This window comes from Zootoca vivipara, chromosome 10 (genome assembly GCF_963506605.1).
Source record: "Zootoca vivipara chromosome 10, rZooViv1.1, whole genome shotgun sequence".
Lineage (NCBI taxonomy): Eukaryota > Metazoa > Chordata > Lepidosauria > Squamata > Lacertidae > Zootoca > Zootoca vivipara.
In genome coordinates, this window is record NC_083285.1 from 53,631,521 (window position 1) to 53,655,818 (window position 24,298).

At 44.0% G+C, this 24,298-nt stretch overlaps 1 protein-coding gene across 2 annotated transcripts; it reads right to left on the reverse strand.

The window, feature by feature from the left end:
- Nucleotides 1-87: 87 nt before the first annotated feature.
- Nucleotides 88-13,746, reverse strand: ETFBKMT (electron transfer flavoprotein subunit beta lysine methyltransferase). Of its 2 annotated transcripts, none has more exons than XM_035127986.2 (4): nt 13,659-13,746; nt 9,732-10,190; nt 8,554-8,684; nt 88-3,901 (listed from the first exon to the last, which is right to left on the reverse strand). In XM_035127986.2, the coding sequence occupies exons 2-4, from the start codon at nt 10,049-10,051 to the stop codon at nt 3,558-3,560; spliced, it is 795 nt and encodes a 264-aa protein (XP_034983877.1). In that variant the 5' UTR covers nt 10,052-10,190; nt 13,659-13,746; the 3' UTR covers nt 88-3,557. The 2 variants fall into 2 exon arrangements, with proteins under 2 accessions (XP_034983877.1, XP_034983876.1); XM_035127985.2 differs by lacking the exon at nt 13,659-13,746 and adding an exon at nt 13,511-13,645.
- Nucleotides 13,747-24,298: the final 10,552 nt, after the last annotated feature.

The window sequence follows — 24,298 nt, forward strand, 5'->3', positions numbered from 1 at the left end:
TGTTCAGCCAGATGTATCTGGGAGACCCACCAGCAGAGAAGGAAGGCAAAATATTTCCCCATCTGTTCCTTCCTTCCCCCCCTCCCTCCCAAACTGGCTTTCAGAGATATGCTGTCTCTGAATCTGGAGATCCCACTTACGGTAGCTATATTTTTAATAAAAGCACCTAGCATTTTTTAATGACTTGGATAATACAGAATTCAACCATTCAACACCTGGCTGCAAACTGGACTTATACTACCCAAAGATAGGACTTTATTCTCTGATGGAACACTCCAAGTACCGGTACTAAGTAAAACTACCCAATTTGACTTTTGTTTTTTTGCTTTTTTACCTAGCATGCCACCTAAAATTAACATCTAGCTTTGTTAATATAAAACCTACGAAGAGTCGGACACGACTGAACGACTAAACAACAACACCACACATTCTTTCTTGAGATTGTGAGAAGATATACCGTACATCCTTGTGGCTTTGACAGGAACCAACTCTATCCCACACACCCTCCTCTGATAAAACATTCTGTAGAAGTCAAAGCCTGCATGCTATTTTATGGCAGGTTGGTTGTCCTGGTTATTGCCCTGATGTAGATTTTACATTTTTTATGAGATGATTTTTATTCAGAATAACATGAAATAATACAGGCATTATGTGTATTAGGCAGATAATAATAGCATGTTAAGTTAAATAACTGAAGCCAAAAAGATATATGAGTTATAGTGGTTCTGGGTTCCTCTGGGTGACAGTTAATAAAAGAGGTATCTGAAGGTATCTGAAAGAAGTGTGCATGCACACAAAAGCTCATACCAATAACAAACTTAGTTGGTCTCTAAGGTGCTACTGGAAGGATTATTTTTATTTTGTTTTGACTACGGCAGACCAACATGGCTACCTACCTGTAGTTAATAAGACGTAAACCAATCGGCATCAAAAGTATCCTTTTGTTTCTCCATGCATCACTCAGCAGTGTTGTGTAAATTTAGCAGTCACTGCCAAGAACCATATTTGTAAGGCCATCATGGTAGTCAGTATAACCCTGAAACGTATTGGTGCTTGATGCAGAGCCATCCCACATATGCTTATCTGCTTGCTTTGGGAGCTTAGCTGCTGGCCTAGGGAGTTGGGAGTTATTCGTGCAACCTAGATGCTTCCCACTTATTCCCCCATCTGACAGGTGGGTGAATGAGGTTCAGTTCGCAAGTTTATTATTCAGGCCAAAGTCCATGGCAGACTTGTAGCAATAGTATTAATAGAATAATAAAGAACATATGCCCATAATATAAGGCAACATCCAGGGTGAAAGAGTTACCAGAGACACCAACAAACTCAAATTCAACTTGGATTTCAAGATTAAAGCTCCAAATCACAACAATTTATAGTGATTTTATCGGACTCATTTTTCCTGATTTTTTTCTCCAGCTAATGTGTAGAGTAATGTATTACTTAGTAATGTGTTACTAAGCTATTAGTGTATCTGAAGAAGTGTGCATGCACACGAAAGCTCATACCAAAATATAAACTTAGTTGGTCTTTAAGGTGCTACTGAAGGAATTTTTTTATTTTGCTTCGACTCAGACCAACACGGCTACCTACCTGTAACTAAGCTATTACTGACGTTCAAAAGAAACCAGATCATTTCTATTGGGGCCTACCTGCTTGCTTGTGAGAACAAAGGTTTCAGAAAGTGACCTCTATTTAAGGGGCAACTAGAAGGTAATGAGTGATGTCTTCCACAAATACAAAGTCTGACTGAGAATGGGACCTTGTGCAGTTTCCATCCAAGACTGAATCAGGACACATCAAAGAAGCGTTTCAGTTATATGAGTTGTAAATTTAAACAGGGAAAACGGGTAGAGAAAAACAGGACTCCATAGTGCTATCTGGTGGCACAATGTTATATCACATATACAACACATATCAATTGCTTTTTCTTTACAAATCCAGCTGCAGAGGGCATCACTTGGAACTGCAGCTCAATTAAGGCATTTCTTAAACAAACTGGTGAGAGTTTGGTCTGATAACTTTCTGTTGTTCCATTACTGACAACCCTCTGGTCCATTACTCCTAGTCCCAATTCCTGCCACTGGGTTTTCATATATTCAGCTTTCCTGTTTTCAAGCAGACTCTTGTATTTCAATCTACATTTGATCAAATTTTCTATGGATTCTTCTTACAGATTCATACACAAATCCTGAATTGCCTTAGCCCAGGCTTCCTTAACCTCGGCCCTCCAGATGTTTTGAGACTACAATTCCCATCATCCCTGAGCACTGGTCCTGCTAGCCAGGGATCATGGGAGTTGTAGGCCAAAAACCTCTGGAGAGCCGAGGCTGAGGAAGCCTGCCCTAGCCGGAACTTGTACGGTATTAGCTGCCTTGCACTGACTGTCAAACCAGCCAAGTTGTGTTGATTGTGTGTATTTATTAATTATAGAAGTTATCAAATAGGGCCCGAGTTCTGTGACAATTTGCTAGAAGACATGAACAAGATTTGGAGATTTCTTCATAAAATGTTGATGCAAGTTTGTCAGGTGATGACTAAATAGTGCCTCTTGGATATTGCTGCCCAATCTGAGAGACCATTTCAGTCTTTTCATGCCTTATAATTCTCCACACACTGTTGCAGATTTGGTTGTTGATATGCATTCTGTTAAAGGACATTGGGTCACTGATATTGGAAACTGGTCGCTATCTGCTCGTTCCAACACTTCAAAAGTGTTCATGAAAGTGAATACTGAAAGAGTGACTACAATGTGGCTGACAATACTTCCAGCATGTTTGTTAAAATAAGTATATTGACGCTTAGATAGTCTACACTACAGTGTAGGAGATGGATCAAGGATTAAATCTGGAGATTAAAATTTAAACCTCCTGCCCCATGTGTGCGGAGTCTGTCCCGAATTGCAACAGCGAGAATCTCTGTATTGCGTTGTAAGTCTCTCAATAATAAAGCTTTACAACTGATCATTTGGAATCCCTCAACTGGGTCTTTCGAGGTCTCAGTAAACCACTCATCCAAGATCTGCATGTAGGCCTGTGGGACACAACACATACCACTTGCAGATAGTACATCTGTTTGCAGTTTCCAATGTAACCAAAGCTCCATATGAGCTGTCACAAAGAGGTGGTTTATCAATTTTTTACAAGTGAGATAGGTTTTTACATTTTTAATCAACATCAGCAACTACTGATACACCCATCCTCTGCAAGTAAAAGACTTCAATGAAAACAGTTTTCTTCTTTATATTTCTAAAGAATAAAACTCAGCCACGTATTGGCATGCACACATAATTTCCATTGAATAAAGTGGGAATTGTAAGGCAAAGTGCTTTCTTTTATTACTCCTGTCCCAGTCTGCGCAAATGCCACCTTCAGCTGGTACAAACCATGCTGTGTCCTTGAAATATACAGAATGTATGCATGCTTATAGAATGCATATAGGCAGTATAGTATGTATTGGCACCAGTCAGAATTTGAACTGCCACAAAATGGGGCTTTTAGTGGTTCAAGTGACATGCAATATAGTCCAGTATTTCTGCACTTGAGGTCCATGGAGAGTCAAGGCTGGTAGTCCCAAACCACAGTACTGGTGGACCCATTGTTCTCTTGCTGAGTTGATTTGGTGAGGTCGTACTCACTGACTTTCAGAAGCTGCTTCTGAATTTTGTGGCACACAAAATAGGGCCTGCCGGGGTCTCCAATTAACACTTTAGTCCTGTGAGTCTGGATGTGGTTTTTCAGCCACTGATGAAGGCTGTCTGCAAGAGCTTCACTGTAAAACATGTCCCCTAGGATAATAAGATCCCAGTTGTCTACCTCTGTACCAATGAGGTTCTCTGTGAGAACAGGGAAAGGATTCAGGTTGTTCAATTCACAGTTCAGCAGCATGGCAGCTCCTGCAACTGAGAAATAAGGAAACAAACAAGAAAAGATCAGTGCCCAAATTTTTGACTTGGTAATGCCACCTGGACTGGTCAACTTTCTAGTCTTTTGTATCCTTTGTTGGGCAAGACTTTCCTTGCCAGAATTGTTTTTAACAAGCTATATTATAGACTCTATGGGCAGAGTATTACTAGGGACACAATTCATGGGCTGATCACATTCAAGACCCTTACATTTTGTACTATGTCTGGGACTGATGGGAGTTGTAGTCCAAAACATCTGGGGGTACCAGATTGGTGAAGGCTGCTCAAGTCACATCATTTACATAACTGAGTGTATTGACTGACTACCTGACCCAACCCTACACCTAAAAGTTGGCATGGACCGCTAGATATAATCCTATATAAACCACAATATTAGCTTATGCAGGGAGGCCTTCCTCCATCAGACCAGAGTCCATGCCACTGAGAACAGCAGCATCTACATCCCTGACTGGGTAAGACCCTCATCCATTAGCTAGAGTGGCTTCAGCTTGTGTGGGATAGTTGATATACAGTGGAACCTCGGTTTAAGTACACAATTGGTTCCGGAAGTCTGCCAGGATACCTGATCATGCCTTAAAGGTAAAGGGACCCCTGATCATTAGGTCCAGTCACGGACGACTCTGGGGTTGCGGTGCTCATCTCGCTTTACTGGCTGAGGGAGCCGGTGTACAGCTTCCGGATCATGTGGCCAGCATGACTAAGCCGCTTCTAGTGAACCAGAGCAGCGCACCAAAACACCGTTTACCTTCCCGCCGGAGCGGTACCTATTTATCTACTTGCACTTTGACGTGCTTTCGAGCTGCTAGGTTGGCAGGAGCAGGGACCCAACAACGGGAGCTCACCCCGTTGCGGGGATTCGAACCGGCAACCTTCTGATTGGCAAGCCCTAGGCTCTATGGTTTACCCATAGCACCATGCCGTCTCCCTGATAATGCCTTACTTGATTGCATTTTCTGGGAAGCCTGACCATTCCTTTGAGATGGTAAATACTTAGTTCCTGTATCTTTTATGCATATTGATATGGTAGTGTGCTCAGCTTAACAGATACTTGCCAGACTTTATTTGAAAATAGAGGTGTAAGCCCCTACAGTCAAAAGACAATTGGAAAGCTTTTCCCATTTCCTTCCTCCTTGCAGTGAAATGTTTGAGGTCAAATTGGGACTGAGTTTATTTATTTTGTGGACTCCAAAGACCCTGATGTTGGGAAAGATTGAGGGCACTAGGAGAGGGGGCGACAGTGGACGAGATGATTGGACAGTGTTCTCGAAGCTACAAACATGAGTTTGACCAAACTGCGGGAGGCAGTGCAAGACAGGAGTGCTTGGCATGCTATGGTCCATGGGGTCACGAAGAGTCGGACGCAACTAAACGACTAAACAACAACAACAACAAACCACCTTCTAGAACCCTGGATATACAAAGAGTCTTGTTACAAAAGGAGTATAAATTAGTATTTAAACTAGGAACCTTGCCTAAGGGTTTGAATACTGAGTTTGATTTGGGATGTTATGTATGAGTTTAATATGTATGTATATTAGTGGTAACAGAAAAGTGATGCTGCACCTTTAACCATGTGGTGATTGATTCTATATACCTGCATTGTATGTAACTGCTTGATACGAGTTTGAACACTAGCTGTGCCTGTTAATATCTTCTTTATCCTGAGTAAACTGTTTCGTATTATTGGGTAAGATATAGTATGAGATAGATGTTTTATAATTTCTTTGGTTTACCACACATTGTAATTGGAGTGTTATTTGTACTATGCAGCTCTTTGGACTGACGAAGCGTGTAGCAAAACCTGTAATATATCCGGAAAACAGGTCTTCTTTCACCCACCTGCGTTAGCGGCTTTGATTCGCCTTCCCATGACTGATCTACGGTATGTATTGTACAGTAGTACCTCGGTTTAAGTACACAATTGGTTCCGGAAGTCTGTACTTAACCTGAAGCTTACTTAACCTGAAGCGAACTTTCTCATTGAAAGTAATGGAAAGTGGATTAATCCGTTCCAGATGGGTCCGCGGAGTACTCAACCTGAAGCGTACTTAACCCGAAGTATGAGTGTAATTGGTTCTGGAAGTCCGTACTTAACCTGAAACATACTTAACCTGAAGCGAACTTTCCCATTGAAAGTAATGGAAAGTGGATTAATCCGTTCCAGACGGGCCCATGGAGTACTTAAACTGAAAGTACTCAAACCGAATCGTACTTAAACCGAGGTATAACTGTAGTTGGTTAGGTGTTAGGATACATGTTTAAGGTCTAGACCTATACTAATGTGTGCGCTCTATTACTTGAGGGAATATGTGAGAAGAAACAACATCTATTGCTTCTGCAGCATCTGGGTGGCTCGGCACTAACTGCTGGACAGGAATCAAAGGACTAGGAATTGTGTGGGTGGAATTAGAATCCCAATGGAGCCCAGATGTTTAATTAGCTATGGGATAATAATGTGGTACATGAAAGCAAGAGGAAGGCGTCCCCGCCAGAGAGCAGAAATAGTGTTTTGCACAGTAAACTATTGAAGTATGTGTTCTGTGTAAGATTGCAATATGATATATTGCATTTTCATATATTTCAATGTTTTGCATATGATTTGTTTTTGTGCTTCTTAGTTGTTTTAAGCACATTGTTTTGAGAATTCTCTTTAAGTATGTTATTTAAAATGTGGAATGATTATGATGACGTTTAGCCACAGTAGTATTGTTTGGTTTCAATTGTGGAATTTGTGTTGTATTTCTTATACAGTGGGACCTCGACTTACGAATTTAATCTGTTCCGAATGCACACTCGTAGGTTGAAAACTTCGTAAGTCGAGTTTCCCATAGGAAAGGCGGTTTCCCATAGGAATGCATTGGAAACGGAAAAATCCGTAAGCCAAGGAAACCGCATCTAGCCGCGAATGGGTTTTCCATTCGGATGTCGAAAAAATCATAAGTGCGCGGCCACTTTTCTGCTTGTAAGTCGGAAATGTCGGATGTTGAGTACTTCGTAAGTCGAGGTCCCACTGTATTGCTTCCTTATATTGGATCCTAAACTGGGTAACAGGCTGGTTATTCATTCTGTAAGGCAGGTTGAATGGTTAATAGCCCCAAGTGGGGGATGATGGTTGGGGGAAAGTTCAAATCTCTTTAGTGTTTTCAATGAACCAAAACAGCTGCCTTTCGTTGTCCTTTGAACTCTGGAGAGTATCATTTCTAGCTGTTCAGGGTGGAATCTACTCCCTGAAGTGTGTTCGTATTGAAGGCTATGTTCCCTCCAACTACCAGATAACACTATGAAATTTGGCTTCAGTTTTGGCTCAACCCCAAACCAATCTCTGGCTTTGCTCATATAAAAAGACTGCTATGTTTTCCTTTACATTTGCTTTCTGCCTTGCAAGAACACTTAGCTTTTTCCCCACTGGTTTTTCTCTCTCCCCCCCCCCCCCCGCTTTCCCCAGGAAAAGCTGAAGTTTACTGTTGAATTGGAACAAACATCAGTCAGGTTTCCTATGGAAATGCCTGTGCAAAACAAGTGCACCTTTCAAGTGTGAGATGTTTTTATACACTGGGAGACCTGGCAGGCTGGGTTGCTGTAAGTCTACACCATTCTTTTAATAAAACAGTGGAACTGATCACTCTGGTGTTTTTGACACCCTCCTTTGGTATCCCTGCACCCAGCCACTCCTTACAAGCTATCCTTTGGGCTACTGGATCAGGACCAAATGTCAATAAAGCAGATATTAAATCCTACCCTAAAGTTTCCAGTTGTTGAACATGCATAATCCACTTGTTCAACATACATGATAAATAATAGCTTTGGCTCATATGTGTATCCGATTGACAAAGTATATCTTCACCAAAGTTGGCAAGCTTAGCATGAGTGAGTCTAGGGCAACATTTTCCAGTGAGTAAAGGAAAGGAAGTGAAGACAAAGTAAATAACTTGCCAGATGTTGTTGTGGTTAGAACCAGACAGTCTGTGGTTAGAGCAAATAGTGAAAAACAAGCAGATTTCCTGATCTGGGAGGTATAGAAACACAAAAACAAGTGCGCTTTGGTTTCTGTCACAGTGTTCCACTGTGCCAGAAGCGGTTTAGTCATGCTGGTCACATGACCCGGAAAGCTGTCTGTGGGCAAACGCCTGCTCGCCTCGGCCTGAAAGCAATATGAGCATCACAACCCCATAGTTGCTTTTGACTGGACTTAACAATCCGGGGGGGGGGGGTGTCTTACCTTTTTTACCTTTTATCTTAAGGAGTTATAAAAGAACGCCAGCTACTTTAGGGAAGTCAGCCAATGAAGACATAAGTCAGTGTAGGGTTCTTTATCCTTCAGACAGACAAGGGGAAACTGCTCATCCCGGAGTCTTTAAGAGAGGGTGAATTAACACCTGTTTTACACCATTTCTCTTCTGCAAAACGGGTATCTCATTTTAACAAAGCTGGAAGATCATCACTGCTGTTGACTGTTTCACTATCAAGTAGCCCTGCCTCCATATCAATGGCTATGGGACATGCTCAATTCTTTCAAAGGCTTCTTTGTGTATCATGTAACCTTGGAACATGCTGGAGCCGTATATGGTCCTCCCTTCTTCCCAATGCACTGAGACTGACTGCACTGCATGTGCAATGGAGCATCTTACCAGGATCAATGTCGTTGGCAACAACGTGCGATGCGCCGCTCATCATGGCTGCTATGGCCGTTGCTCCACAACCGCTTCCAAGATCGAGGACTCTCTTCTCTCTGACAACCTCGGGGTTATCGAGAAGGTATCTGAGTATATTTTGAAAATCAAGAACAGTAAAGAAAACAACATTCATAGCAAAGTCTACGGCATCAGCCTAGCACTGAATATGAATTAGCTAGTGGTATAAGGAATGCATACGTCGCAAATCAAGCAGAAGATGGATGTAAGGAAAATGGCATTGAGAAATGCAGAAGGTGCGAGTTAAAAGGAAAACAACTAAGAAGACAATAAAAGAGCCATGGAAGACATGAAACAGTTATAGAAAGCTAACTGTCTGAACAGGTAAGGCAATTCTGCAGACTAACTCGAAGACTAACATACAGTTGATGATGTTTTAGGAGTTGCGACACTTCAATGCATAAAAGACTATGTGTTATATGTGTTTGGTGTCTGCCTCTGCGACCAATAGGTTCAGGGCACACCCTTCCTGTTCAGGAATAAAGAGTTTCTTAGCTGATTCTTGTCTGGTTGATTGACCTCCCACTTAGCAAACCCTATTTCCAATCAGAGACATCTTTCCCATAGGGGCTAGTGGCTCGTTGCGCCAGGGCGCAGACCTTTCAGGGGGGGCCCAGCATTGGTGGGGTGCAACGAGCCACTAAGCCCTATGGCTCTGCCGTCGCCTCCTCCTCTCCCTCGGCCGTGGCGCTGCTGGGGCAAGGCGGACGTCTCTTTTCAGCTCTGTGTACAAATGCGCCGGCTGACCCTGATTAGCTGAAGAAAGGAAACAACGGCCGGCACACAGACTCAGGGGTCGCCAGAGTCGCCGCCGCGGCTTCTCCTGCTCCTCCTCGCCTCCCTCTCGGCAGCGTCTGCATCGCGTGCCTCTTGTGAGCAACTCGCTGACCAGCCCAGCTCTTCGCGGCCGCTGGGCAGCAGACTGTAGTCAGGCAGCCCCAACAGCGCTCTCCGCCCCTGGCTAAATTTTGGGAAAGGGAGGGGAGCGCTGGAGGGACCTTTGCGCCACGGCGCTGGATGTGCTTAAGACGGCCCTGTTTCCAAAACACTAGCAAACCTAAGTCAGGGTGAACATGTGGCAGGTATGTCTTCTAGAGCTGATAAGTGTTTTATACCTGGCTAGTCCTTGGCCTCCTGGCCAATAGATTGCCCAGTAGGGGTCCCCATATGGCCATAAGGCAGCCTTGTTATGCCAAAATCGACAGCGAGGAGTCAGAAGTCTTAACGTTATTTCTGGTGTCAGGTTCCCACTGCTGATGACTTCCGTGTTCTCCTCCAAAAACAGTCTCATCTCTGGATCCAGGAGACTCCCTGAAGTCTTCTGGTGGTAGCACTTCCAAAGTGAACAGCTGCTTCCATCCTTTTGCTTTAGACTTGTACTGAAGATGTGTCTGCTACATAAGCGTATCAGCTGCCTCCAGCCTATGAAAATCATGTCCTCTACTGCTCTCAGCAAGCTCCTCCCCAGCTTAAGTTCACATCAGGAATGCTTCCTTGGACAAGAAAGTGTCAAGATAGGGTTTGGTAAGAAAAACTCATCAGCTACAGCTTTCAGACTCAATGGGAAGTCATTCCTAAAAAAACAAAATAACAGATATTTCCATTGTATATATGCCATTAGTTGAGTGTATCAATCAGTACTAAGGATGACAGAACCCATATATTAGAGCAGGCATCCCCAAACTTTGGCCCTCCAGATGTTTTGGGCTACAATTCCCATCATTCCTGACCACTCATCCTGTTAGCTAGAGATCATGGGAGTTGTAGGCCAAAACATCTGGAGGGCCGCAGTTTGGGGATGCCTGTATTAGTATCCAGCTTAGTTCTACTCAAGAGTAGACCCACTAAAATTAATGGACGAAAGTTACTCATGTCCACAGATTTCTATGGTTGCTATTATTACTTTCAGTATTTTGCATTAGGAGCTCTCTTTGAATTATTCTACTAATGTATAACTCTGCCTTATATTAAGACCATTGTCCAGCCAGTCTTGCTTATTCTGGCTGGTGGCAGCTCATGGGAGATCCTTTTAACAGGAGATGCCAAAGACTGGATCTTGGATATATTATGTATGCAACCCATGTGCTCTACCACTGAGCTGCTTCCTTATTCTGCAATAGTTTGTGTGCCCTATACAATAAATACTTGGCTGGCTCCTTCCAAACTATTATACAAACAAGTTTATCCATTTCTCCAGTCACACATCACTCCTTCTCAATTTTATACCTAAATAATCATAACTTCCACCTATCTTGGGCCCTTTCTGCACTATATGTTTGAAGCAGTATCACACCACTTTCAAGTCATGGCTTCCCCCTGGGAAGGGCAGTTTGAGAAGAAGAAGAAGAAGAAGAAGAAGAAGAAGAAGAAGAAGAAGAAGAAGAAGAAGAAGAAGAAGAAGAAGAAGAAGAAGAAGAAGAAGAAGAAGAAGAAGGGGAGGAGTTTGGATTTGATATCCCGCTTTATCACTACCCGAAGGAGTCTCAAAGCGGCTAACAATCTCCTTTCCCTTCCTCCCCCACAACAAACACTCTGTGAGGTGAGTGGGGCTGAGAGACTTCAGAGAAGTGTGACTAGCCCAAGGTCACCCAGCAGCTGCATGTGGAGGAGCGGAGACGCGAACCTGGTTCCCCAGATTACGAGTCTACTGCTCTTCACCACTACAACCAGCACTGGTTAAGGATGCTGAGAATTGTTGCGAGACCTGTTTCCCTCACAGAGCTACAATTCCCAGAGTTCCCTGGCAAGAGGTATTGGCTGTTAAACCATTCTGAGAACTGCAGCTCTGTGGAAAACATGGGTCTCCTAACAACTCTCAACACCCTTAACAAACTACAGTTCCCAGGATCCTTTCTAGTGTAGGGGTCCGATAGGCCCTCTTGGCACAAGTGCAGCCATGATTGCTTCTCACTCACACTGTGCTTACTTACAACCAACATGGGCTATTTAGCTGACAGCTGCTCTTAGAGGAAATTACACTGTTAACCTGACATGCTTTGCAGGTGGAAACTTCCTCTTTGTTGTCTGAAAAAGAGAGTTCAGAATCGAGGGGGTAGAAACAGAGACCACATAACCTGCTTAAAGAGGAACTGATTCCACAAGTCTCATGGAAGACCAATCACAAGGTCTTCCTTTGATACCCTTGTTTAAGCTTGGATGTGTTTGTTTATTTTATTACATGTACATCCTGCCCCCTTTCCTCCATGGAGCCACAGAAAGCATACTCACAAACACACATACCCCATTCAGGCAATGCCCAGCCCCAGTTGTTTCAGCAAAACAGGGGCTTCATGTGTCTTTTTAAGACCATATCCTAGAACTAGAGCTTTAAGGGCTCCCAACTGCAGCTCTTCCTGTTGTTGGACAAGCAGAAATTCAACAGCTGCACCTCCATGAGAGCTTATGTCGTTTGTTGTTGTTAATGTTTGTTGTTAATGTGCTACAGCAGCGTTTTTCAACCACTGTTCCGCGGCACACAAGATGCTGCCTGGTGTGCCGCGACGAGAAGGGCGAGATGTTGCCTGGTCACGTGCCGCGATGACCCACGCAGCTCTGAACAGCCACCACCACGGCCTCGGACGCGAGAGGCGGCCGGCGGGTGCTGCTGCTGCTCCTTTTCTCGCTCTCGCTCCTCTTGCTGGCGGCGCCCAGGGCTTGGTCGGCGCGAGGCCGCGGGGCCGACAAGCAGAACAGCCTCTGGAGGGCAGCCAGCTGCGTCTACCAGGGCGTGAGCGGCCTCTTTGGCGAGGAGCACATGCGCGCCCTGCAGAAGGTGAGGCGCCTGGCCTGGACTGAGGAGGGGCAGGCCCGTTGCTCCCGGGGGGTCGCGCGGGTTCCAATGGATATTTTTACAGGAAAATATCACCCTGACCTTCCCCCTAGGTTAAAAGCTATCAATCAAGTTTAAATTTAGCTCCCACGCAGTCCCAGATGAACAGGAGGCAGTCAGGGCAAGGAAAGCTTAACGCCTGAGAATGTTTGTACTGTGTGGCAAGGGAAAAAAATTAAAAAGAGCCACCCAGGCTTAAAGTCAACAAAGGGCAGCCTGTAAAAACAAATGGGGCTGATGAGAATGGGGCTGCCGCCAGAAGAGGCCAGAGTTAAATTTTTTAACTTTTTTAATGGTGGTGTGCCTCGTGATTTTTTTAATGAAACAAGTGTGCCTTTGCCCAAAAAAGGTTGAAAAACACTGTGCTACAGGAGTCTTTGTCGTTTTTGGTAGGAACAGACTAAGACTAAGGTTAAACACATTTACTACTGAGTTAGCTCCACTGAACGTAGTGAGGCTTACTTCTGAGCAAACATGCATAGCATCGTCTCATAATTTGGCAATATCTCTGGAAACTGTGTTAGAAGTCTAATTACATTCAATTTTGAATGAACTGCATCATGAATTCTTTCAGCAGTTTTTTCCGTGAAAATGCGGACTTTACATTAAAATCTACTCTAGAATGTCAAACGTGAACACCAGGCTATTATCAAATATGCTACTTTATCAAGAAGCTTTCGTTTGTTTTGTTAACTCCTAGCTTAAGAAAATAGCTTGGTGCAAATGTTTTCATATACAGGTAGATGCTTTACAACCTGAGAGCAGAGAAACCTAGGGCTACTCAGAGTAGACCCACTGAAATTTATGTACAGTACATGAAAACTTAGGTTTACTCATTTGTAGGGGTCTAACGCAAGATACAACCCGTTAATTCCACTGGGAAGCGGGTCATCGCTCCCAATGATTATTTCCCCCCCCTCTGACAATCCCAGTAGAAAATAAGGTATCCATGACTAAGCACTGAGTAAATCCGAGCATGTAACCCGCCTTCAGAGAAACGGGGCACCACTTTAGAGTGGCCTTTGTTTGCAAAATCTCTCGCGTTCAACAACAATTTTCACTCACAGAAACAAAGCGGCTCCCCGCTTTTGCTAAAGCCTTTCTCTGTTGCACCCGCAGCTACGCTACCCTCCGCCTTGGCCAAAGGAATCGAAGACGAAGAAAACGTGATAATAACAATCCTCATTTCCGGATTCCATTCGAACACTCTCACCCGCTGGGTGGAGCACAGCGGGCATCCCGGAACCGCTGCGTCACCGAAACCTCTATGCTGCTTCGTCCTACAGTATTCCTTTATCCGCAGGGGATGCCCCTCGCGTTCGATTAACCACCGGAAGTGTTATTGCTTTGTTTTAGCTGCTGCACCGGGAACGTGGAACATTCTGGACTACAACTCCCATCAAGCCTCATCTGTGGCCGTGGTGGGAGGGACTGATGGGAGTTGGAGTCCAATAACGCCTTAAGAGAGCCGCCGCTTCCCATTCCCTGTGTTAACAGCTTCAGAGAACGCTTTCCGCTTGTGTCTGTTCCTCCTCCTGCGTTTGTGAGCCAAGCCATTACTTTCAATGAGAAAGTTCGCTTCAGGTTAAGTAAGCTTCAGGTTAAGTACAGACTTCCGGAACCAATTGTGTACTTAAACCGAGGTACTACTGTACAATACATACCGTAGATCAGTCATGGGAAGGCGAATCAAAGCCGCTAACGCAGGTGGGTGAAAGAAGACCTGTTTTCCGGATATATTACAGGTTTTGCTACACGCTTCGTCAGTCCAAAGAGCTGCATAGTACAAATAACACTCCAATTACAATGTGTGGTAAACCAAAGAAATTATAAAACATCTATCTCATACTATATCTTACCCAATAATACGAAACAGTTTACTCAGGATAAAGAAGATATTAACAGGCACAGCTAGTGTTCAAACTCGTATCAAGCAGTTACATACAATGCAGGTATATAGAATCAATCACCACATGGTTAAAGGTGCAGCATCACTTTTCTGTTACCACTAATATACATACATATTAAACTCATACATAACATCCCAAATCAAACTCAGTATTCAAACCCTTAGGCAAGGTTCCTAGTTTAAATACTAATTTATACTCCTTTTGTAACAAGACTCTTTGTATATCCAGGGTTCTAGAAGGTGGTTTGTTGTTGTTGTTGTTTAGTCGTTTAGTTGCGTCCGACTCTTTGTGACCCCATGGACCATAGCATGCCAAGCACTCCTGTCTTGCACTGCCTCCCGCAGTTTGGTCAAACTCATGTTTGTAGCTTCGAGAACACTGTCCAATCATCTCGTCCACTGTCGCCCCCTCTCCTAGTGCCCTCAATCTTTCCCAACATCAGGGTCTTTGGAGTCCACAAAATAAATAAACTCAGTCCCAATTTGACCTCAAACATTTCACTGCAAGGAGGAAGGAAATGGGAAAAGCTTTCCAATTGTCTTTTGACTGTAGGGGCTTACACCTCTATTTTCAAATAAAGTCTGGCAAGTATCTGTTAAGCTGAGCACACTACCATATCAATATGCATAAAAGATACAGGAACTAAGTATTTACCATCTCAAAGGAATGGTCAGGCTTCCCAGAAAATGCAATCAAGTAAGGCATTATCAGGGAGACGGCATGGTGCTATGGGTAAACCATAGAGCCTAGGGCTTGCCAATCAGAAGGTTGCCGGTTCGAATCCCCGCAACGGGGTGAGCTCCCGTTGTTGGGTCCCTGCTCCTGCCAACCTAGCAGCTCGAAAGCACGTCAAAGTGCAAGTAGATAAATAGGTACCGCTCCGGCGGGAAGGTAAACGGTGTTTTGGTGCGCTGCTCTGGTTCACTAGAAGCGGCTTAGTCATGCTGGCCACATGATCCGGAAGCTGTACACCGGCTCCCTCAGCCAGTAAAGCGAGATGAGCACCGCAACCCCAGAGTCGTCCGTGACTGGACCTAATGATCAGGGGTCCCTTTACCTTTAAGGCATGATCAGGTATCCTGGCAGACGGGAGAGAAGCAACACTCTCAAATTTCTGCTAGAGACTGCCTCCTTCTGTGATATATGTATAATGTTTTGGGGGATGGTTTTGTGGTAGTGGGTGTCAGGTAAAGGTAATATACCCAGCATGCCCCCCTATTAAAGTACAAGCAGCTTTCATCTCCCACATGTAATGCTAAAGATATGAACATCCAGTTGACAAGATTGTCTACAAATATAGCACAGGCAGTATTGTTGGCAAGACTCCTGCAAGCATGAGGACAAAAGTGAGAAAGTGCATGTGTAGCATTTTAAAGCAGATGGACATATCCTATTAAGGAGTTTCCAATTGTTAATGGACCATTGTCCACATCTGCAGTATTAGCAAAGAACAGTATTAAGGCTATGGGATGCACAGACGCAGTAAATATGTTGAAGTAAACAAATGAGATGTCAGCAGAATTGAAGGGTCACAGTCGCAGCCACGCAAGTATAAGTTTTGAACAGTATCAGGGTGCTTGCTTCACTTCACAATGAGGGATTTTGGGATTTGTGATTGGTTTTATATTGTAATCTATGTAAAGGTTGGGGGGTTGTCCCTCCAGTAGATACCATAAACACACACCCTGACTACCAAAATCAGGGGCGGCTCGGTTCCAGCCACTCTGACCTGGGCGGCTTCCAACAAAATATTAAAATACAATGGTGTGTCAAACATTAAAAGCTTCCCTAAACTGGGCAGCTTTCAGATGTCTTCTGAAAGTCTGATACCGTAGTTGTTTTTCTCTTTGACATCTGGTGGGAGGGCATTCCACAGGGTGGGTGCCACTACCGAGAAGGCCCTCTGCCTGGTTCCCTGTAACTTGGCTTCTCACAGCAAGGGAACCACCAGAAGGCCCTCGGCGCTGGACCTCAGTGTCCTGGCTGAATGATGGGGATGGAGATGCTCCTTCAGGTATACTGGACCGAGGCTGTTTAGGGCTTTAAAGGTCAGCGCCAACACTTTGAATTGTGCCCAGAAACATACTGGGAGCCAATGTAGGTCTTTCAAGACAGGTGTTATGCGGTCTCGACGGCCGCTCCCAGTCACCAGTCTAGCTGCCGCATTCTGGATTAGTTGTAGTTTCCGGGTGACCTTCAAAGGTAGCCCCACATAGAGTGCATTGCAGTAGTCCAAGTGAGAGATAACTACCGTAGAGCATGCAGCACTCTGGCAAGACAGTCCGCAGCAGATAGGGTCTCAGCCTGCGTACCAGATGGAGCTGGTAAACAGCTGGCCTGGACACAGAATTGACCTGTACCTCCATGGACAGCTGTGAGTCCAAAATGACTTGTAGGTTGCGCACCTGGTCCTTCAGGGGCACAGTAACCCCATTCAGGATCAGGGAGTCCTCCACACCTGCCCGCCTCCTGTCGCCAAAAAACAGTACCTCTGTCTTGTCAGGATTCAACCTTAATCTGTTAGCCACCATCCACCCTCCAACCGCCTTGTCATGGACATGGCATGGGAGTTATAGTACGAGCAACTCTGAATCCTTGGTTAAGAGCGATGTATGCTGGGAGAGACAGCAAAGCAGGCTGGGCATTTAACATCCCGGCCAAGTCTTCCTCTGCAGCCCCAATTAGCTGCCTGCAAAGGAATGTGATAATTGCCTTTGGCTGAAGAAGAAACACCAGTGGTCCCTATTTCCTTGTGGTACGGATGGGAGGGGGTCCAATCAGACTATCCTGTCCACCTGAGGTCGGCTTGCCCTTGATGAGTTGGGAAGGGATGAGAGAACTGTCAATCAGGGTATGAAGTAAGATAGGTGGGAAAACGGAACCCCACCTGACCCTTTCCCCCATAACTTGGGAGTTCTAGCGTTAGAACTTCGCATTTTGCCACTTGCAATTTCGCCAGAGCTTCTGCCAGTATGAAGCTGTGAGAGGGGAAGGGGGGGCCTGCGGGCTTCGCCTTCTGAAAGTTTTGCAATAAGATATATCATCTGCCGTATCCGTATGTATCCTTAGTTACAGCAATTTGTATGCTTATGTTTATTATTTGCTATATCTGTAACCTCACAAGAAATGTGCACTGCTATTTTTAAGTTGTATGTTTTACACTTTTTAATAAAGCCTTGAAAATGTATATTTTGGTTTGGACCTTGAGTGCTGTTCAGGGTGGGGCAACTAGTCCAGTCCCTTAACCATTTGGTCGCATACTGCGTGTTAGGCTGCACAAGTGAGTGGGCCTGGGTTTGAATAAAGAAACCAAACCAGTTGAATTTCTGCCTGCTTTATTAAGGGTAGTCAGAGGCTTGCAACCTTGTAACAAGGCGGAGAGCTATCCCTTTTAGACTCTCTGGCCAGGTGCAAGTAAGAAAGGGTGGTGGTAGCGAACTACTGGGGAATTGTTTTGACTACGGTTCACAAGAGAAGTGTGGAGTTGTGTGTTTCCCACCAGCTGCTCAAGTCAGGAGATTGGCTGGGAGGGGCAAGTAGGAGCCACCGACCATTACATGCCTCCAGACACTCACACAGGACCTTCACCTCCTTCACTGGTTAGATTTGAAAGAGATGATTTAGGAAGGGGGGGGTCCTGGGATGTGGGCAGTCATAATCCCTGAAACCTGGGATCACATACACAGCAGCCTCTTGCACAAGAGGTAATCACTGGCATCCTGGCAAATGGGTGTCAGGCAGTCATCCCATGGACAATGGGAAACCATCCAGGAATGGATTAGTTTATTGGTCGGGACAAAGAGGTGTGATTAACGTGGCCTGGGAAACCAGGAACTTGTAAATATTTATTTTGATTTACTTGATGGGTGTGAGGTGGAGGTCAAGGGAAGGATGGGGACAAGCTTGATGCTCATGTTTCTGACACCAGACCCTCCCAATTTGTGATGTATTTGTGATGTATGCATTATGTAATTTCAGGGGTCTTGTGGGTATCTTTGTAAAACTGATAAAAGTGGGAGCAATCCTTTGTTCTCGGCTTCTTCCTGCTTCTCCCATGTGGTGGGTGGAAGTCCTCTTGCAACAGTTCTTTTATTTAAATAAAGACCAGGCCTACTGGCTGCTGTTTTGCTCTTATATTCCTGGCTGGTGTCTTTGTTTGGTAAAGTTATGGAAAGTAAATCTGAAATTTACAGACTGTTCCTTGTTGAAAGAAAATTATATGAAAATGATGTACAGGTGGTATATTACACCAGTTAAAATGGTAAAAATGTATAAAACTGGGTCAAATATATGTTGGAAATGCAAAGAAAAAGAAGGGACCTTTTATCATATGTGGTGGGAATGTAGAGAAGTTAAAAAAAATATTGGGAAATGATTTATAATGAATTGAAAAAAAATGTTGAAAAAGACATTTGTTAAAATACCAGAATCATTTTTATTAGGAATTTTAGGGCAAGACATACCGAAAAAAATGAAGAATTTATTTATGTATGCCACCACTGCGGCAAGAGTATTGTTAGCACAAGCATGGAAGAAGGAAGAAATACCAACGAAAGAACAATGGCAAGAAAAATGGATTAATTATGCAGAAGTTGCAAAATTTACTTATAAATTACGTGAAAAGGATAATTGGGAATTCAAGGAAGAATGGGAATTATTTACAAATTATATGAAGAAACAACAGAGTGATTTACATTCGTTGTCAGGATCTGAATAAACATTAGAACAATGGGAATAGTCAGGGAAGGGATATTAAATAATTCATTCCAGCAGCACCTTAGAGACCAACTATGTTTGTCATTGGTATCCCATTGGGAAGGGATATGTACAGTTTTATGACACGCAGAAACAATATGCAAAAAATAAATCAGATAAGGGAGCTGAGGGAAGTCCGGGGAGGGGGGAAGGGGGAGGGGGAAATGTACTGTAGATGATTGTAGTTTTGATGAATTGTATTGGTTTAATATTGATAAATAAAAATTAAAAAAAAAGATTTAACACCAATTCCCCATATCTCAGCTCTGTGGAGTATTTGGGTGATAATTTTAGACACAAAGATCTTAATAGCTGGGTTGATTAGCTGCCCGCCCTTTGAATGGAAGAAATCTATATAGCTGCCCAGTAGAACGGCCAGAGATACTGTATTAGCTTAATTGCTTCCAGATGGGGTTTCCATGACTTCCCATTGACAAGTAATCCTAGATATTTAAATCAGGCTACATTTCTGTGTGCCAGCCTCCTATTAAATGCTCAGGAGTGGGGCAGATTAAAAGAAGTTGGCAACCCTAGTGGAAACAGTGGCAAACATTGTGAAGTGTATCAACTCTTCTTACCTTTAAGCTACGTATTGCCTGAGGTTTCAATGCACTCAACTGGTAAGGAAGGAAATGCCAGCTTCCTTTATTGTAATGAGATCTCTGTTACCAAGGCAACAAGAGGCCTGTGTTCTGGAACCTTGTACTGTGACATATGTTCAGGGGCAACCTTAAAATAAATAAATAGATCTCCACCATCCTTGTGTGGCGCATGAGGGAACAGCAGATCCTTAAGTCCTGTCAGAGTAAACCTTTCAGATTTAATGCCACTCACACAGAAGGGATATTATGCCTAGATTTCCCTAAATTTATTAGCTTATGAGGACATCTAGTGATCACAGATTTTAGTACAATAGATATGTGCTGCAATTAGTATTTATAGAACAAATATTTGACATCATAGCGCCCCCTACCCTTGCAAAGCCTTCATGTGTTATCATTCACCATTAAAAACCCTTTACAGTATTACGTATATTTATTCAGCATTCCCTTTCTGTTACGTCAGCTGCCTTGGAGGCCTGTTCTGAGATAACAGGGTAGGGGAATTCAGGCCTAGGAGGCAAATGTGACCCCCCAGAACTCTCCATACTGGGGTGGTCTGTGGTGGTGTTGGTGCAGGAGTCTGGGCCAAAGTCCTGCCACAGCAGAATGACCAGGAGAACCTGCAAACTAAGTAGAGCTGACCTACTATGATGTAAGGTTAGTGAACAAATACATATTACCATCAAAAGTAGGGAGCGACCATTAAGACCTGAGTCTAAAAGTTACCCAACTTGCATGGCTGGTCACAGACTTGCATTCTTAAAAGCTGGACCATTTCATACTGAGGTCCTTCTTCAAGTGAGGCCTAGCGGGCCTTTTCTGTAGTGGCTCCCCATTTGTGGAATGCTCTCCCCAGGGAGGTTCGCCTGGCTCCTTCATTATATATTTTTAGATGCCAGGTGAAAACATTCCTGTTCAACCAGGCATTTGGCTGATTCATATCAGTGGGAGGGGGAGGGGTGTTATTGTGTTGTTGTTTTGGTTTAATTATTTACTTGTGTTTTATCTTGTATTTTATTTGGTGTACTGCCCTGGGGCCTCTTGATGAAGGGAGGTCTATAAATTTAATTAATTAATTATAATAACAATGGGTTTCATTTTCCTTCAGCCTGTGCGCTACAGAAGATGAGTTACTGTGGCTTTGCATTAGCAGAAAGTTGTACAAGGCGTTAGCCCCAGATTGTTGTTGATTTCTCCCTCCAGGCCTCCTGAGAGTGATGATTAACACCTACTGGTAGCTTGATTATTTGGGGTGTTATGGGAGGGGCAGTACCTGGGGGGGGGATACATCATACTCCTTCTACGGCGGTTTGTTCACCTTTGCTCCCTGCCCTGCACCTTTGCTCACAGCTCTCACCTGTGGCTACTAGAAGCTGTCTGCATGCAACAGCAGCCACACCCCAAGAATGGCTTGAACTGTCTGGCTAAACCAGGTGAAGGTAACCTCAGTAGGGACTTCCCCTACATGCAAATACAGGCTCCAGCAATGGAGTGGACCAATAGTGGGTCCAATGGTCAAGAAGGCAGTTTTCTGCATGTGCTGTAGAGGGAAGTGAGGGGCAGGTGGGGCTTGTCAACAGGTGGATGCCAACAATTTGGATTGTCTGCATTTACATGACAATTGCAGGATTTACTTGAGGCAGGAGGCTTTGCATTTCCACAGCACTTTTCCATAGCCTTCCAGCCCTTTACAGAGGTGGGAAGAGTTGGTCTTTGTTGAGAAAAGATGTTGGAAGATGTAGGACACATAAAGCACTTCTTCAAGCAGTGCATAGTCAATCAAACTGTGGAACCCTTCCAGGAGGCAGTGGGGCCCCCTGACTTGGATGCCTTTAAAAGATGATTAGATTCACAGTTGGAGGCAGCAATGTTCTGAATACCAGTTGCTGGAATGGGAGGGAAGAGTGCTGTTGTGCGTATGTTAAGCTCCCTGGTTCCCCTCCTATAGGCAGCTGTCTGCCATTGTGAGAACAGGATGCTGGAGTAGATGGGCCAGTGGCCTGATCCAGCAGACTATTCTTATGTTGTTAATGACCTGAGTTGTGAGGGGTGGAGCTTTTCTGTGCTTCTGGAAAACAGGCTGCACATTCTGTGCAGACTTGCACAACGGGACAGTGACGTTGTTCAACGTGAAATAAGAGCTGATAAGGCCTGCCTTGCCTATTAGCCTGCTGCTAAGCTTCTATCTGTAAAAGCAAAACAACTTTGGTCAAAAAAACCCCAACACATTAAAAAAAGCTCAACAACTTTTGGGTCTGGATTTTCACTTTTTGAAATATGGCAACCCTATCATAAAGAATTATTATAGGGCAAGGGTGGAGGGCTTGTGTCCAGCCATATGTTGCTGAACTACAACTACAACTCTTTCCTGGCCTTATGTCCTGCTGGCTGAGTCTGATGGGAGTCCAGCAGCATTTGAACGGCCTCGGACTCATCCTTGTTCCCTCGGGTAATAGCAGGTGCTGCTGCTCTAGCTCTAAACTGCTCATTGTTCTGATTACAAACTGGTGCCTATATTTGAGTTTTAACTTTGGTAATGGCTATTTAAATTCCCATTTTTTCCCAGCATCACAGTGTCAAAGGTGGCTGGTATATGCATCTACCTGCACATCATTTAAAGCTCTACAACTAAGGTCATGTCTACACCGTACATTAAAAGCGCATGGGTCCCTCCCCAACATTAATCTTGGGAACTGTAGTTTGCTAAGTGTGCTGGCAATTTTATCTGCGTGAGGGGCAAACTGCAGTTCCCAGGATTCTTTGGGGGAAACCATGTGTGTTAAATAATATGGTATGGACATGACCAAACACAACTGCTTTTTGTACTGATTTTGTGTTGAGGCTAAAATGAATTCAAATTGGCTACATTTAGCAGTTTTTCAACATAGGCTTCTAGAGTAGCTTCCATTAGTCCTATCATTAGCATGCTTTCTACATTTCAACAAATTAAGCATTGTGGCTGCAGGCAAAAGTTTTGCTCCTTAGGAGTGGGGTGTCAGCCATCTTGGGTGCTCTCCTTGGTTTATAGGGTCAAATATAAAGTGAATTGCTTGGGTACAATTTTAATCTTAAAGATTAAGGGGTGGAGCAGTCTTGACTTGTCAGATATATTTGTTCTTGGCTGATAGACAGGGCTTTCAGGAAGAATGACACCAAAGGACAGGGTCCTAATCACTGGAAAACTAACAAATAAGTAAGTTTAGAATTGCTTTCGGAATTTATTTAGTGAGTAAGCCTTGGTGAACATAGAAAGATTTACTCCCAGTTGTATGGCACTACAATTTAAAATGGGCTTTTAAAAAACTGTTTCTAGGGTGCATGAGATAGGGCTTGATTGACAAATGGTCTGATCCTTTATGGCAAAACCAAAAAGACTTTAATATATGTGTCAGCTTTTGACCCAATTTAGGCTGGCAGCTTCTGAAAGGTAAAGGCTTCAGAGGAGATTAAGGAAAAATGCTATTATTAACGCAGGGAGCTAGAACTGAAAATTCAAAGGGGGACATAAGTCACTGCAATAAAAAAAGGCAATTAATTGGGTTAAAAAAGTGTTTCTATAGCTGAACCTTCGTATTCCATCTGTCCAAGAACTGGCCATGAATCAAAGATGAATGTTTGAATGGAGCTGATAATTACTGCAGGGGTGGATGTTAATTTATAATACAAAAGATGCTGCTGCCAAAATAGAGTTGAGCAGTAAGTAGCTGAATAGCTATGCTATTATTTTCTAGTTCCAGAGGTGCAATCCCAAAACTAGGCTGCAATCCTAAACAGATGTAATGGGAAGCAAACCGCTTTGGAGACAGTGTAACTTACTCCAAAGTAAACATGCATTTTGTGTGTGTGTGTTAACTGAGCACATTCCCTTTCCTGTCCCTATTATTATTATTATTATTATTATTATTATTATTATTATTATTATTATTTCAAAAGAAAAATATATACAGTATATTGCAATTATGGCAAGAATAACACTGACTTTAAAATATATCAGTCTCAAGCCAAGCCTTCCTTCAGCATGGTCATAGCACCATGAAAGAATACATCCTTTGCATAGGAAAGATGGTGGGAAAGATCTCCGTAGAAACTTTGGCAGCAACCTCCAGCTGGAGCAAACAATGCTGAGCTAAATAGACAATAGGATGCCCTGGTATAAGGCAGCTTCATATGCACCAGCAACATCAAAACCAAAGGAGACAGCATAAAACAGTGCAAAATTGATAGGGGATTTTTAAGCAGGGAAAGATGGCAGTGCCATTACAGGGAAGGCTGAGTGCCTCATAACTGACAAAGGAGCAAGAGCCTCTGATGCTGATCTTCGTGAATCTGAAAATACCCAAAAGCAGCGGTGTAGCTAGCCGCTCGGGTGCCTGGTGTGTGGGGGGGTGTCCTGCAGCTGGGGGCAGGGTGAGCCACCAATGGGGCGGGGTGATCTGCGCCCATGGGGGGCGGGGCAAGCCTCTCCAATGCTTGGAGTCTCTCCGCCGCCTCCCACTCAGCTGTAGGTCGACTGAGGGAGAGGTAGTGTAGGCAGACACAGGTCCCACACTGCCGTTTTAGGCAGCATGGAACCTGCAGGCGCCTAA

Coding starts and splice junctions, on each gene's coding strand:
- ETFBKMT (XM_035127986.2), bottom strand. CDS start 10,051: ATGATTTTCATAGGCTGGAGGCAGCTGATACGCTTATGTAGCAGACAC. Junction 8,685..9,731: donor GGAGGCCAAGGACTAGCCAG/GTATAAAACACT, acceptor AAATATACTCAG/ATACCTTCTCGATAACCCCG. Junction 3,902..8,553: donor TGCCAACGACATTGATCCTG/GTAAGATGCTCC, acceptor CTTATTTCTCAG/TTGCAGGAGCTGCCATGCTG.